The sequence below is a fragment of the Thermobia domestica genome, chromosome 1 (assembly GCF_964235325.1).
Source record: "Thermobia domestica chromosome 1, izTheDome1.hap1.1, whole genome shotgun sequence".
Lineage (NCBI taxonomy): Eukaryota > Metazoa > Arthropoda > Insecta > Zygentoma > Lepismatidae > Thermobia > Thermobia domestica.
Window position 1 is genome coordinate 118,625,246 of NC_137454.1, and position 16,997 is coordinate 118,642,242.

At 35.5% G+C, this 16,997-nt stretch overlaps 1 protein-coding gene across 2 annotated transcripts in view; it reads left to right on the forward strand.

Moving 5' to 3' along the window:
• Positions 1 to 16,997, forward strand: part of LOC145688342 (E3 ubiquitin-protein ligase RNF38-like) — a 131,903-nt gene that overhangs the window by 92,470 nt on the left and 22,436 nt on the right. For both annotated transcript variants that reach the window (XM_081762491.1, XM_081762482.1), the window contains exons 7-9: positions 11,808 to 11,966; positions 15,609 to 15,749; positions 15,905 to 16,102. In XM_081762491.1, the coding sequence (XP_081618617.1) occupies positions 11,808 to 11,966; positions 15,609 to 15,749; positions 15,905 to 16,102 (498 nt within the window). The remainder of the gene's footprint in view (positions 1 to 11,807; positions 11,967 to 15,608; positions 15,750 to 15,904; positions 16,103 to 16,997) is intronic.

Genomic DNA, 16,997 nt, shown 5'->3' on the forward strand with positions numbered 1-16,997 from the left:
TGCTATGGAAGAAACTCACAAGACGCTCATTTTCTCATTATTTTCTCTTACTTACTAGTTAAAATCTGTTGATTTTGTTCTTTTATTAGATCTTGAAAATTTATCTGTACCATGTATATTTTTAAAAGTTGGGTTAAAAGTTACTACTTTCATTTAAAACCGTAGATGGTATCTTACAATGCATTATTATTATTATTATTATTATTATTATTATTATTATTATTATTATTATTAAACACAAAGTCACATTTTTCAAGTCCATCGTAACATGTATTAAATAGAAATTTGCCTGTAACGAAAATACAATACCATCCACATGTCTTGCATTAGTAGCAATTATAACACAAAATTCCCTTAATTATTTTTAAGTCGCGAAAAACGAATTGAAATTGACCCAAAGTGTGTCACTAACATTGTATAGGGATGGAAACGTATTTAAATCAGTTAGCAATTCAAAATTTATATACAAAATTGTATAATAAACATATCAGCAAAACTGTTAACATCTTAAAAATCATGAATCAGTGTCTGATTCCAGCGCTCCTTGAATCAGTGTCTAGGTGGTATCATTTAGCTTTTCCTTCTCTCGCTATTCACTTTACTCATAAGGTTATGGGCTACCATTTACATATGGAACGTACACTTTTCCAAGTCATATTAGCTACAAAAAATGTTTTCCTTGGTTCGGAAAACTTCTATACATACCTACTAATTATATTTCAATGAAACTTTGTAGAGAAATAATTCTACGACACGTAGTATTTTATCTGGGTACTTTCGTGTAGATACTTGAGCGTGAGGCACACAAATTTACAATATATGGTACGCTTTTCAGAGAAAAGTTGGAAGAATTTACCGACCTGCTTTCGAATTTATGGATTACAACAATGTTTGTAGTATCATTCGAAAGCCTGTTTAATTCTAAAGACAATCACGGATGAACCATGGATCTACGATTATCAGGGTACGAGCAGGAAATTTTATTTATTTGTCAAAATGTCGCAACCTGATTTTTTTTTTTAAACTCTTCTATATTCATACTTACTAACCTACATCAATGAAATTTGGCAAAAAATATAACCTAGGGCATGTAATATTTTTTGAGGTACCTATTGAGGAAATAGGACCCCACTAACAGCACCCAAAGAAAACACACTATCCGAACTTTTTAAATTTATTTTATTTTATTTATTTATTTATTTATTATTATTATTATTATTTATTTTTTTTCAGAATTTTGCACCCGTGAAGTATGCGTGTAGTATCATTTGAAAGCCTAAGTCATTCTGAATACAATGACGTACGAACCATGAAGTACGGCAATTAATGCACAAACAGGAGCTTCCTAAAGTGTACTTATCTTTTAAAATTCGACAGCGCATGTACGTTCTGATATTATTTATCTTCATACTCACTAATCATATTTCAAATAAATGGAAGAACCTTTGTAGGCAAGGACATGTTTTTTTTTTTTTTTTTTTTTTTTTTTTAAATCTTTCCTGGAGGTACTATTAACTATGAATCACGAATGTACGGAAATTATGGTACGAGTAGGACCTTCCCAGTCTGCAATTTCCTATTTAAAATATGTATTTTTAAAGTGTTAATCAAGTGTTAAGGACCGTCCCGTTACAAGTTTATTCTTTTAGTTACTAATTCCCAGGCGTTTAACTCCTTGGGTATCTAAATCCCAGATTATATTAGTTCCTATTTTCTTAACATAAACTTCTTTTAGTTTGAAGTTATATTGTGTCTTTTTCTCAGTACTATCTATTTATGTTTCTAGCTATTTAGAATAATAGCGATATTCAAATTAATCTCTAGGATATAATTTCCTTATTTAAATCAATGTAGACAACAGGCTTAGCAATATGTCTTGATTCTTGTCGGAGTATATAGAAGTAGTTCTTAAGACACTATCTAGTTGACATAGTTTCTAGATCGAAGATCTCGTTTCACAATTTTAAAATACAAAACATACCGTTATATCGTAATGAAAATCAGATAAAAATAACAAGTGTCAAATCTGAATCAAGTTGCTTGTAATTTGTGTAAAATCAGTAATACTGAGGACATAACGATTAACACAATATCTTGTTAGGTGCATTAAGATAATTCCTAATAACGGTAAAACACTACTGGCTTATACTGATTAACTTATGCCATAATTTAAAGTAATCCGTATATATATATATATATATATATATATATATATATATATAGGGGCGGATCCAGGATATAATCAAGGGAGGGCTAAACCATATTTTGCCGTTTTATCCAGTGTAAAGCAGGATTGAAACTCATTTTATCCAGTGTATACCTCAGCGTCAAGGGGGGGGGGCTATAGCCCCTATAGTCCCCCCTTGGATCCGCCACTAATATATATATATAACATTTCCTGCTCGCACCCTGATAATCGTAGTTCCATGGTTCATACGTGATTGTCTTTAGAATTAAACAGGCTTTCGAATGATACTACAAACATTGTTGTAATCCATAAATTCGAAAGCAGGTCGGTAAATTCTCCCAACTTTTCTCTGAAAAGCGTACCATATATTGTAAATTTGTATGCCTCACGCTCAAGTATCTACACGAAAGTACCCAAATAAAATGCTACGTGTCGTAGAATTATTTCTCTACAAAGTTTCATTGAAATATAATTAGTAGGTATGTATAGAAGTTTTTCGAACCAAGGAAACCATTTTTTGTAGCTAATATGACTTGGAAAAGTGTACGTTCCATATGTAAATGGTAGCCCATAACCTTATGAGTAAAGTGAATAGCGAGAGAAGGAAAAGCTAAATGATACCACCTAGACACTGATTCAAGGAGCGCTGGAATCAGACACTGATTCATGATTTTTAAGATGTTAACAGTTTTGCTGATATGTTTATTATACAATTTTGTATATAAATTTTGAATTGCTAACTGATTTAAATACGTTTCCATCCCTATACAATGTTAGTGACACACTTTGGGTCAATTTCAATTAGTTTTTCGCGACTTAAAAATAATTAAGGGAATTTTGTGTTACAATTGCTACAAAATATCTAGGTAAATGTTATTAAAAGATGTTAAGAAAAGTGATAAATGCAAGACATGTGGATGGTATTGTATTTTCGTTATAGGCAAATTTCTATTTAATACATGTTACGATGGACTTGAAAAATGTGACTTTGTGTTTAATAATAATAATAATAATAATAATAATAATAATAATGCATTGTAAGATACCATCTACGGTTTTAAATGAAAGTAATAACTTTTAATCCAACTTTTAAAAATATATATGGCACAGATAAATTTTCAAGATCTAATAAAAGAACAAAATCAACAGTAGAACAGACATTGAATTAAGGAAATGAATAACAGAAATATGTACATGAAAGGCTAGGACCTGATAAACTAAGAACCTCGATTTATTCCTGTAAGGAAAATTACCATTTGTTTCATATCGCAAAAGCGACTGAAGATAAGTAAAATTTCGTTTGGACGTAGTCTGACCCATTACTTGGGTTTGTATCAGACGCAAGTACTTCACCGGGACTCAAACCCGGGACTAACCTACACAGAAAGAACATGGGAGAGCCATTTGAAAAGGGACAACGTGAATTTGGACAGTATTTCAGTATTTTATTACTTCGTTTATTTTTCTTTCCCTTATTTCTTTTACGGCGTGTCCGAACTTTGGTGTCTTGGTGTGACGTATTATAGGACATTTATCTACCTGTTATCAGTGTCAATACTAGATATTTCTTGTGCAACTTGAGTTGTAGTGTCATACAACTCTGAAGAAATAAGTTCATTATAGCAAGGACTATGGTAGCATGTTTCAGGCTACAAAATACGAAAGAAAATAATTTTACCAAAATGTTTATTTTTTTGCAAAGATTTGAAAGTTTTATTTTCCCACGTCGCGTCGAACAAAATACATTTATAACATACATTTGTTACATACATGCCCAAAAGATTTTGAGCACGGATATCAATGTGAAACAGGTAGGTAGGAGGTATTCTGCCATTATTGGCAGGTAATTTGCTGCAGCTGAGAAGTTTCCATGCTCCATGGTCTTCCGCTAACCTCTTCGTCTTCACGTATGATCTTTCTGTTTATATCATCCATTAATTGTAGTCTCCTTCGCCCTCTCCCTCTCTCTCCTGCCACCATACCCTTTAGCACGTCCCTCATGATACAGTTTCTTCTCAAGCAATGTCCCAACCAGTTTCTTTCCTCTTCTCAATAATACCTAAAAGTGTTCTTTTCTCCCCCACGATTATTATTGTTTCGAGGTTTTTCTCCTTGGTAAGAGGTCTGCTTATTTATTAACATCTTTGTTAGATGAAAATAATAGATTTACCACAAATAATTTAATTTAATATGTAACTAGTAAATCCACATATTTAACGCGGAGGAAACAAAACTTGTCGATAGGTCCTAAATAAACTTACGTCTGTATGTATGAATGTCCTGCTCGAAGGCAGGTTCTAGCCAACTTACATCAACATAGGTGGGGCTATTAAACCAGTAAAGTGGGGGTAAGATGTCTTATTTATCTCTCCTGTAGCTCAAGAAGAGTTAGGAAAACTAAAGATTTAAGACTTCAGAGAGAATTGGAATCGGAGGTACCACTTGATGAGAGTTTCTGCTATGGTTCTTGTACAGCAGGTTTTTAGGTTAGGAAAGAAATTAGTTTTCTCCATTCTTTTCGAAAACTACATATGAGCTCTTTACACTCATGCATATAATTCTGTCCAGCTTAGTAAGATGTATCGATTGTATGTGCTCTTTAGGGATGGCCAAAACCTTCCTGGTTTCCGGAAAATTCCGATTTCGGAATTTTTCCGAAATCTGGAGTTTTCCGATTTTACTTTCCGGATTTCGGAAAGTAAAAATCCCGGAATTGGCCATCCCTAGTGCTCGTCTTTAGACATTTTCGTGCTTCCCCGTTTAATGCTGCTAATACTGTAGAAGTTTTTTCCCGTTTCATTCTCGGTAGATATTGGTATAAAAGCAAGATGACTTCCCTCTTTTTATTTTAACAAGAGCATTTGAACTCGAAACTTGAACAGGCTCCTCGTTTGTCTAGTGCAGTAGTTCAGCTTAGAGGGGTAGGCGGGAAGAAACGGGGGGGGGGGGGGTAAGCTACTGACAAAAATAAACTACACTCGTAATTACAAATATTACGAATGTTATAAGTAAGAGGCGTTAAATTAACTGCCGTACAAATACAAAATAACAATTGGGTAAGAAACGTGGTTTCATGAAGAACAAAGCTTAGTATAAAAGCTACACTACAATGGTATGCCGAAGTTTTCCTGAAAATATTATAAAAAATATTATTATTATTATTATTATTATTATTATTATTTTTGAAGATTCGAGAATTGCTTCGTTTGAAATCGCCTAAACAGCGGCAAGAAAGGGAGAGGGCGTGAAGTATGCAGGGTTCACGAAGGGGGCATCAGGTAAACAAGGTGAGAACCGCTGGTCTAGGGAATAGTATCTGTGGCTCTGTGGTAATGTTTTGGGTTCGATTGCTGATGGTGGGAGATTTCAATTTAAACTGTAGTCTTCGTCCCATATAGTCTTGCTACTGACAAAGGATGTAATTACGCATCCATCAATTACAATATAGGGCTGTACGTTGTTTTAAATAATCATTCTATTTCGCAAAATATTGCTTTCTAGAAGGGAATGCAAGTGAGTTGAAACTAAAATATATCAGAAACTAATATATTTTACACATCATAACACAAATCTAAAAGGTGCATCATTTGGATAGTGTCTACTTACGAAATATTTCATTTCTATGTTTTTGATTGATTTATTTATTTTTAAGGAATTCTGTAATTGCGAAGTTTGGTATGCATTTGATAGAAATAGTTTGGGAGTGGCAGATTCATCTCATTAGTATGATTTCCATAACAATCGCATCCGCTAAAGAGTATGTGCAAAGGATTGTATTTTTTTAAAGTCAATATCTGAATAATTAATGCATTCTGTTATGAAAAAGAGTCCCACATAACATCTAAGGCTATCCTTCCCGTAAATATGAGAGGGTACTTCCTTCCCCCCCCCCCAAAAAAAAAAAAAAAAACTGGAAACATAATATTGAGCAGATTATAGATGAGTTGCGGCTTGTGCCGCTTGGTGCCATTAGTACGGGATATTTTACATCAATCTGCAAGTTGACATTATTCTGTGCTGAGCGGTTCGTTCATTGTGTTGTATTGTTTTTGATGCTGCGACAAGAGTATGGCGATTTTTGATTGATTGGTGAGATGGCGGATCACGAGGAACAAAGGATCCGTGTCAAATTTTGTTTCTTATTGGGAACCACTGGTATATAATACCAGCGCAGAAAATGCATGTTTGAAAGTGTTTAATATTGATATTGCTTTCGATATAAATTGGCAAAAAGAATTCGATTTAATGAAGACAACTTCATTCAGACACATCCCAAATATTTATCCAAGATTAGAATTTCATTTTAAAAAGACTACTTCCTTTGTTAAGCTACCTCATCATGGCAAACTACGTCGTCGAAACTACAATGAATAGCGTACGAATTTACTTTTAAAAAGTAAATAAAAAACAATGCTAAATGCGGTATGTGTTGTAAGCATAGGATAGCATTGTTACCTATTTCTCCTCGCTACATCATATTCCTGTTAGTGATCTTTGTGAGAATTTTAATATTGAGTGGCAAACAGAGGATACGTAGTGAGTTTGGTGTAGGCGCAGCTTACCTCTCTGCACTTGCCCAAAATCGATCCAAGGTCGCCGACCTCGTAATTCACCCAGTGATGCGAAAATACTGTTATCATTTTGTTCTTTTAGGAGATAGTACATGCGACAGTACGTTTCTATGTTAGGCATGAAGGATTGAGCAGTGTAATGAGACATATCACTCTTTTAAAAGCATCATCTGCAGCTAAACAATTTTATTCATATATTCTTTTCTATACCTTGCTTTTAATTTATCGAAATTGATTAATACTCTTAATTCTGTGAGTAATCTTAACGCAAATTTAATTCGATAGAAATAATAACTACACTTCCACACGTAAATATAGTAAAAAATCAAATTTAGGTGCTATTATCGTTAATATATATAATGTGTGTGTGTGTGTGCTGTAAAAGTCGAACATTTCTCGAACTAGTTATCGTGATTGAACGTCTTAGCTCTATCAGACATGTATTTATGTTATCTTCAGTGTATATGCAGTAGGACTAAGGAGGAACACTCACACACACACACTCTCTCTCTCTCTCTCTCTCTCTCTCTCTCTCTCTCTCTCTCTCTCTCTCTCTCTCTGTCTGTCTGTCTGTCTCACTCGCTCGCTCTCAATCACGGTTGTGTCCTAAAACTACGAAAGATTGAAAAACCCTGCTATAATGTCCTATGTTTAAATTTATGAAGGAATTAATACTTCATTTCATAGTGATTAGGATTAATATAACTTGTATTAATCCTATTTGTAAAAGACAAACAATGCAGTTCCCAAGAGTAAAGTCACGCTAACACGCCAGTAGGTATCACTGCCGATTCCCTGACACCAATAAATCACTAGCATGTGGGAATTTGCTAATTTAAAAATGTTAAGACGATTTAATTGCAACTTAAACTGTATTTAATGTAATTATTTTAAAATGGATGCTGATAACACTGAACATACGGGGCACGTTGGCTCAGTGGAAGAGCGCTATTTCTGGTGAGGAGTCTCTGGTTCGATTCCTAGCCAAATAAGTTTGTGGTGGACTACATTGTTTCCGTAGGTTTTCTCGGGGTACTCGTTCCACCAATTCTTCCATGATCATTTATTTACCTTAATCATCTGTCTCTGTTAGCCTGAAGGCCATAATCGTGAGACATTAAACTGAATGATTTCATTTTAATTTTATTTCAATTCTGAACATGCTTTGCTGTTTATTATTAAGATAAGGGCCGTAACCATATTTAGATTTGAACATTGCTATTTGTGTAACCATGTTCGTTGGTATACAATTAGAGATTCTAATTAGGCATTATTTTAACTTATAGTGTGCAGCGTGCTGAAAACTTGGGCTCAACAATCATTTGTAAGGAAAGTGAAACAAGAAAACTTTACGGTTTCAGTTACACATCCGTAGCTTTATTTCTTTGTAAGAGTTTTTTCTTGTTAGCAAATACAGGTGCTTTGTGTTCAGTATTTTTGTTACGCACAATCAATTCTAGATATGAAATGAAATCCAGGATAATAAGACATAAAGTCATCGAAAGGAAGAGTCTGTTTTTTTCGTAAAAATTTTTGTTTAGTGTAAATGGCATGTACAGGCAAAATCGTAGGAACACTTTTTTTTTTCATAACACACAAAAATAAGTATTTGAAGTGGATTAGAAGTACCATTGTATTTTAATATTTGTATATTAATGATGAACCTTCAGACTCTTGCATTGTGTTAACGTAATATCTGTCAGCATAATATACCCTTTGTAAAAGGAGTTGTAGCTCTGTTACAGATTCCATAAGTAATCTTTATTAATATTAAAATAATGTGTGTCTGTCTGTCATAAGCTTTATGCATAGTGACATAGAGCCACCAAATTATGTTTAGATAGATCTTTACCAGATCTAATCGCCTATAAAGCCTTTTTTTTTCTATTTCCGGCTCGGGATGGGTCGTCTTCGGAGAGGCGCAAATGTATGCAAGTTTTTCTCGATTTCTAAGAACGCCTTACCTGTAACTAACGTTATGTCGTTGTTGTGCGAGCTTACATAACATAGGATAAATACTCAGACAATGAAATTATTGTGGAGAAATTCTTTAAGAACATTCATCTTCCTCACCTTTTGTCTAGGTTCTGAACGATGGGTGCTTATAACTAGTAAAGAGTTACCGGGAAGCACTAGGTGTGCGTGCCCTACCCTATCGAACAGTGCCGAGGTGGATAGCAGATTTCAAACGGGACAGTATCCACTGCCGATCTGCCACGCAGTGGGCTTTCTATGTCCACGGACAAGGATGTGAAAGATGAACAAGGTCCTATGTCTGCGGACAAGTAAGCCAAGGTCCTTCGATCCTACTGTTTCTTGCGGAACAGTAGGGTCCACAGACCTTGAGGTGAAAGTGATGAAACAGTGTTTAGCTAATGATAGTTGCTGGACACTTGCGGAATTAGAAGTGCAAACAGGGTTCCACAAACAGACATTTTATGAAAGGACCTGAACATGCGGAAAGTTTGTACAAAGTGGGTGCCTCATCATTTAAGTGAGATAACAGAAGTGAACTCGCTACATAACATGTCGCATCAATCTGGAGAGATTTGATGAAGAACGAGATACCATGTTGAAACCGCATAATTGCAGTTGATGAAACATGGGCGCGTGCGTATGAACCAAAACTCAAGCAAGAGTCAGATGAATAGCGTTCTCGGATGACATCCAGAAGTCCTAAAAATATAGGCACTAGACCTAAATTTTAGGACTTCTGCAGTTTAGGACTTGTGCCGCGATATGATTTTTAGGACTTCTGGCGTTTAGGACTTCTGGCGTTTAGGACTTGTGCCGTTTAGGACTTGTGCCGTTTAGGACTCGTGCCGTTTAGGACTTCTGCAGTTTAGGACTTGTGCCGTTTAGGACTTGTGCCGCGAAATGATTTTTAGGACTTCCGCCGTTTAGGACTTCTGCCGCGTCCCCACGTTCTCCTGGGTCATGGTCATTCTGGCGTATGATTGTCAAGGTGTTCTTGTGTGTCATCGAGTGCATGAGGGGAGCATTTTAAATGCGCATCATTACAGGTATTTTTTTAGTGTCTCAGTTGCGTCGTGCAATACGCATCAAAGACTAGAACTTTTGAACAATACCATTATCCTACATGATAACATAACAGCGCACACAGCAGATAGTGTCAAATTTATTTTACTGCGGTGGGAATGGGAAGGTCTTCCACACCTGCGATATTTTCTATTAGTGTATGCAATTATGATCTGATCCCCAAAGTGAAACAGCCATTGCGTGGGAAACAATTTGCTAACAAACCAGACCTTGTGACAGCATTTCGACGCGAGGTGGCTCACGTTAGCATTCACATAAAGCAAATAGTATTCAACGCCTTCCTCATCCAGGGTGTCTATCAGTCAGGAAAGTCACGAAAGTCCCCAAAAAATCACAAAATCAGAAAACGGTCATGAAAGTCAATAAAAAGTCAACAAATTTAGCTTTTGGGTCAAGGTTTTTTTTTTAAAAAAAAAAATCTGTACAGATATAAGTACAGACTGTAAAATTTTGTTCTATAAAACGTCACCACCAAAAATGTGACGTCGGCTGTAGACGCAACTAAATCGCAAGCAAAGCACGCTTCTATCGCATGCATGAAAATTCGGTTCTAATTCGCATCCAAATTCGTTCTTGAGAAGTTAGGAAATTTTAGGATTTGGTAAAGAAAAGGTCACGAAAAAGTCACGAAATTTCATTTTGGAATTTTAGTAGACACTCTGTCATCGCTGGCAATGTACCATAGATGAACTATTTCAAAGGTTGCTAAACATCCAGAGTAACTTGCGAGACCTGTACTGTGTACGATTAAGTCTGTCCAGTTTTGTGTAATGTAGCTCATACGATTATAAACCAATGTTGTCCAGGTGTCTGTGTTTTGCTGTTTTCCAAGAGGGCCTCCTTCATCTACTAAAGTCATTTGACGGTCCATGCCACAAGCTTTTCAACGTGTATCTTTCGATCTGTCCTATTATGATCCATTTGAAAGAAAAGCAAATAGTTGTTGTGACTTACGACGTAATCCTCGTAATTTAAGAGAATTTACACCCCACAGAATTTCTGAAGAGAACTTTTACTTTTGAAAATAATATTTTGTATTATTAACATCTTAATAGAACAATTGGTTATTAAAAAAAAAAAAAAAAAAAAAAAAAAAAAAAAAAAAAAAAAAAAAAAAAAACCAGAATCAAGGAAATGTTGCTTATTGTTTTGTAGCAGTTGATCATTTACAAAACTTCGTAACTGTATGTTGTACACACATTTTCAAATCAGTAAAACCTCATTTTTCTTATGCGAACGTACATCTCTCGAAAATATGGAAGATATTGAGATACTCTATTTCAGTAACAAAATATTAGCTTATTGAAATTATGTTGCGCGTAAATCATTGTCAAGATTGTGTAAATACATTTGCATTCAGGCTGCTTTTACTTTTAGTAAATGTCTTAAGAACATATGTCAAGCTTTTTGTTTCGAAAACAGTAGGTTTGCTCTTCACTTGTAAACATCAAAATTTAAATGTTCATTTACTTCTTAAGGAAGACCAAATTAGATATTAAAAGAGAAAAAAAATAGAGAAGGTATTAATGGGAACAGGAAAGGTCACAAATATACACTATATGAATATTTTTCAAGCGATTTTGTGGTGGGCAATATAGTGTCTTTAGCTTTCCTCGGGATTCTGTTTCCTATCTCTTCCTTCAAGTCATTTCCTTTTCATTAATCATCCGTCCGTTTTAGCCTAAAGGGCTTAATTATGGAACGTAAAACTAGAAATATTTTATTTCATTTACTATATGAAAATTTCTGCTCTGTTGTTATTTCAGAATTCTGTAGATTAGCAAACTGAATGCCAATTTTTGGTGATCCCCCCCCCCCCCCCCCGATTTGTATCCTTCTAAAATGTGCGTGCTGATAAATATTGCACATTCCAACTCTGTACCGTCTTTATTAGGCATATGTTATGTGAAACCGATTCTTGTAATTTTTAAAATACTTTGTTTAATATTTGTGTATATTTCATGACCACTATTTTTGTATTTTTTCAGGTCCCAGTCTCTCTGCCTGTAAGTTTATCCCACCATCCGCTCTCGTTGTATTCAGGACCACATTTGTCTGTGTGTTCAGGGGCCAGTGGACCTCCGTCTCATCTTCCACCTTGCCAAGTATATGCTTGTGGTAATCCTCAGTTTGGAGCAACATGCCAGGTAATTTGTTTTCTTCCATAAAGCAAGTATAGATGGTGATAGATTTCCATGTGAACGATTCTTAAATTTTCACTCACCTATGAGCTTGCGTCTCCAGTTGTGTTCTACGTAATTACGAAGAAGACTTTTTTTTTTTTTTTTCCATTTTATATTGCACAAGCAAGAGGTATTGTGTTACTCCTTTCCAGAGAGAAAACTGTACTCACCTTACGACAAGAAAGGCGATCGAGATTTCGTCGTTTCAAATATGATGTAGCTATAATTTGCTCCTGTAACAAACGCAACCGCAACTATGAGACCGCCTAGATAACTATCAGTGCACTGACGAACGAAATTTCTTTACCCTTTGCAACAACACTTCCTAACATAATTGCTCCATCATTTGCACAATCGTTCAGATATATCTACGCCTTGTCTAAAATGACCACAAATGTTGTCTTTTGTGTCCTTTCATGGTTACAAAAGGTTTCATGCTTCTATCTGCCTTGGTTTCTTCAGGAGATGGGCCTTAGTGTTATGCGTGGAACGTACTTCGACCGTACTTATGGATGGCTGCGATGTTGGATAGAGACACGCTAGCGACATGTAGTTTCCAAAAGTGGTCTCTGCATGTGATTACCTTTCAAACGAGGTACCACACAGTGGGGGTTGCTATTTAACCTTTTTTTTAGTTAACCCCCGTAACCCCCTTGAGCGCACCTCATAGGGGATTCTCCATATCAATATAATGTTGTCCTTTATGTCCCTTGAAGGTTACAAAAGGTTTCATGTTTCTGTCTACCTTGGTTTCTTCAGGTAGTGTTATTCGTGAAACGCACTAATATATATATATATATATATATATATATATATATATATATATATAATTAAGGTATTTCAGTTATATGTTTAATCTTTATTCAAAATGAGTTCATTGCGATCTATTTCTAATTACAAAGGTTTTTACACAGCTCAGTGATTCTCAGCATGGGTGTTAACGCCCCCAAGAGGGTATTTTTGTTCCCAAACGGGGCGCTGGAACAAAAAGGAGGCAATAGACTATTTAGGGAGCATTTGAGATTTCTTGAGTTATTTTTCTTATTCTTGGATGGAATCCATTATTCGTTTACAAATTATCAAAAGTTTTTTTTAAATAATAATTATCCGATCAACAGCTAACGATTCAATGACTTTTAGGAATACTGTAGGAGAAAGTACTTTAGCTCTTCTCAAATGAGTAATATTGTATTATTCTACCGGTTTCTAATAAGAGATTTGTCCTTTTTCTAATTACTTTTTACTTTGTCTCGGGGGTTAAATCTTTCTTGGTTAGTAGATATGTTTTTTAAAATTGAGCTTGTTACAAAAGAAAATTTTCTATTCTTTGATAAAATATTTCTTTTGTTCAGCCACTTAGTAAAACCTGAATTTTTGCTGCATATCCGTATCCTGACTTTTATATCAGTTTGTAATGATGAACTATATCAAATCCCACTTAAAAATTTGGTTATTAGATTTTTAAAAGTATGTCAAAGAAACGCACGTTGGTCCTTTTGTTTTGGAAAGTGAGCAGGGCAAGTGTATGTTTGAAAAAATAAATAGAAAAAAAAAAATCGGGAAAAAAAGTAAGGGAAAAGATGGCTAATGTAAGACAAATTATAGAAACAAAATTTCCTTTCCCTTTATATGTATTCTTCAAGGCTAATTTTAAGAATTGAAGCCTTTTTCTGGTTCTTAAATTGCTTTGTTCAGGTGTTACGTTCAGCGTGGGTAAATTGGGCTAGATGACTTAGGGACTTTAGGACAACCGCATTCAACCACAGGGCGCAAGACTCGAAAAGGTCGGAAGCCACTGAATATTTCATGTATATACACACGATTATATACACTTACGAGTTGGTGTTATAATTTACAGTTACAGTTAATATTTTACATGTAGTGCTAGAAATTAACGTTTTTCGGTAGGCTGAAAACAATACAAAAAGCAAGAAACTCCTTTTGAAAAATACGAAAACTACATAACAAGCCTTGAAGAAGTTACAAATTAGTCTATCATTCATCTTGTGGCAAAATTCCCGCACACCTTGATTCCAGGTTAGAGAGCATTAAACGCATTGCGATGGTTCGGTAGGTCCGCGTCTCATATTGACTTGGTGATGAAAAAGGACTCTAAATTTCAAACGTGATGAAATATAATAAACTGGGCTACTGGAAAATGTTTGGTTGACTCTGTGAAATCATAAAACTTGATTGCAGATACTCACTAACAGCAACAATTACCATCTTATTTCTTCTTCTTCATTATTATTATTATTATTATTATTATTATTATTATTATTATTATTATTACCTAGTATTACCATAAATACTGTCACAAAGTAATCAGTAAACAGACACAATAAGGCGAGAGATATTGTAACGTCTGAATACTATGTTGGACAGCAATACATTGTGAATAGTGAAACTTGATCATTGCTTGAAATAACCACCTTTAGCACGCAAACCCTAAGTCTTTGTGGCCACATTATTATGCACTGTTTAGGAAAATCCGCTACTGCCTACATAATAGATAGCTTCAAACTGTCATTGTTCTGTCGTTTCTTCCAGGCCATCTGTGCAATACACTCCACAATTGGTAGTCTAGAGGACTGAGTTCTGTACTACTGGAAGCCCAGTTACATGTCGAAATGTAATCTGATACATTCTTCTCCAACCACTCGTAAGTGCTCTTAGCCTTATGAGTGGGTGCCGAATGTTTCTAGAAGGTCCAAACCATGAAAGAGAGATGTGTCGAGATCCGTTACCAAGACAGTCTGCTAGTACACCTTTGTTGATAACCCGTATTTCACAGAAATGGAGCTCGGTAGTGACCTTAAAAGTGACCTCCCACCACACCAGACTGAAGCAGTATGATGACCCCTTTGGAGCCGTGAAGCCTTTTTGGCAACAGCTTGTAAACTTGTGAGATCAACCGTATCATTTTGGGCATTGAACATTTCAACAGTGAAAAGTTTTTCATCCGTAAAGACGATTAGTCTGTGCCCATTTGCTGCGTAACGTTAAGCAAGCACTGCGTTTCTATTAACCTCTGACGCTTTAATTCACTAGTGACGCTTTAATTTGTCCTGTACGTCTTTTGTAAGCTTGCTGTCCCAAGTTACAGTTTACGACATAGACGTTTTGGAAATTTGCAGATCATGACTGATAGCCTTTGTAACAGACTTCTTCGCACATTGCCTAACGCGGTCTTCCACAGTTCAAGTTTAGTGTATCGCTGTATAGCACTATAGGCGAACTTTCTCGAGATTTTCAGGTTTTGGAGAAGCTTGAATATATCTCCCTGTTGCCTTTCTTGCGTTACATAGTGCTATTATAGCAACACCGCATTCCATGACTACTATTTACGCAAACCACCTTTTTCTTCTGCATATGAACTAGTAATGACTTAAGTCTTCCTGCACTCCACAAGAAGGCTCAACATAGTGTACAGCTTGCACCAAAATTTGTCTATGATACTGCTAAGTAATAATGATAATAATAATCCTTATTTAAAATAATAAATCTTGATAGTATAGCCATTTTGTTGTCTAATTAACTTGCTTTGACTTTAAACTTGAAGGAAGGGTTTTAATATTTCATATATACTTTTGTTTGTTTTCACAGGTGCCCCAATTCGGAACATGTATGCCACACCAGTCATATCCACAATTTCTTCCTCAACCTCAGCCTACAGGATTCAGTCCACAACAAGCAGCGCTACAGGTGCATGGGAGTCATTATCCATCCCAGCATTTGCAGCCGCAGGTAGGTGTTTTCTAAATTTTAGGCTCAAAACCATTTATCTCGTAGAAATTAAATTCATCAACAGTATCATAATAATAGTACTACGAATTCGTTTTTTCTGTGTGCATGACCTTCGTGTGAAATAAATTCTGATCTTATTTCTTCTTGATTTGCAGAGGCAAGATGGTGACTTGGATCTCCTGACAGAACGTCGCCCCAGTCCAACATTCCACCCGTCACTCCATGGCAGTCAACTGCATCCTCATCCTCATCCTCATCCTCATGGCCATCCACCTCCTCACCCGCATCCTCATGCTCATCCCAGTGCAGGCCTAGCACAAGTTTCGCAGACAGCTCCGATTTTCCTTCCTGAGGTAAGTATTGTCTAGCCTGAGGTACAAGGTAAGAACGCTGTTTTCATTCTAACTTCTTAAGTATACTTTTAATAATGCTTTATTTCTCGTTATATAATCCAATCAGAGTTTAAACTACAGAAATGTTTTTAATAGTAATCTGGTTATCACTTTTTTGTGCCGAATGAACTTGTCTTTGGATTATTATATAATCATAATTAATTTTGTAATTTGTCCTCACTTCTATGTAATTAGTGTTGATGTCATGAAGTTGAGTATGTGTAACATTAACAAAATATTAACTTCAGACTCAATGGCATCGAAAATCATAATATTTTCAGGAACAAAAAGTTGGACTTCGAACGTTTTAGCTCAATGCCGAGTAGTTTGTTGCAGTCGGGTGTAATACTTTTTTTTTTTCTCTCCTTTTTCTTAATCAGTTGCTGATTAATGGCTGAATGATACCTTGACTTTAGTTGCCGTAAACTCATACGTAGTAAAAAAGTAGAGAAAATGGATACTAAACTGCCGATAAAAGTAAAATGTGACATATTTAACCTTCACGTATTATAGGGAGCTAGCTTGTTTACTAGCGAGGGCTGAGGCAGAAGGGGGAAAATTTCAACAATAGCGTTGCCAGGGGTAGAAAATTGTCACGTGAATGTCATTCTGAAGAGTTAGTGTGAGTTGGTTATTTGTTGAGTTCTGTTGTGGTTTTGTTGCTGATTATTCATTTGACAATGGCTTCACAGCGTAAGAGAGGGCAAACTATACACAACGAAGCTAGAGAAGTAATGCTAGACCGCTCCGCCACGCGGGTGGTTATAAAATATAGAAGGTGAGTAATATGCAAAATGTACTCAAATACGGTAACTGCTTATGCAAATTTGTAAATGACGAGTTTTAAAAAAATCTT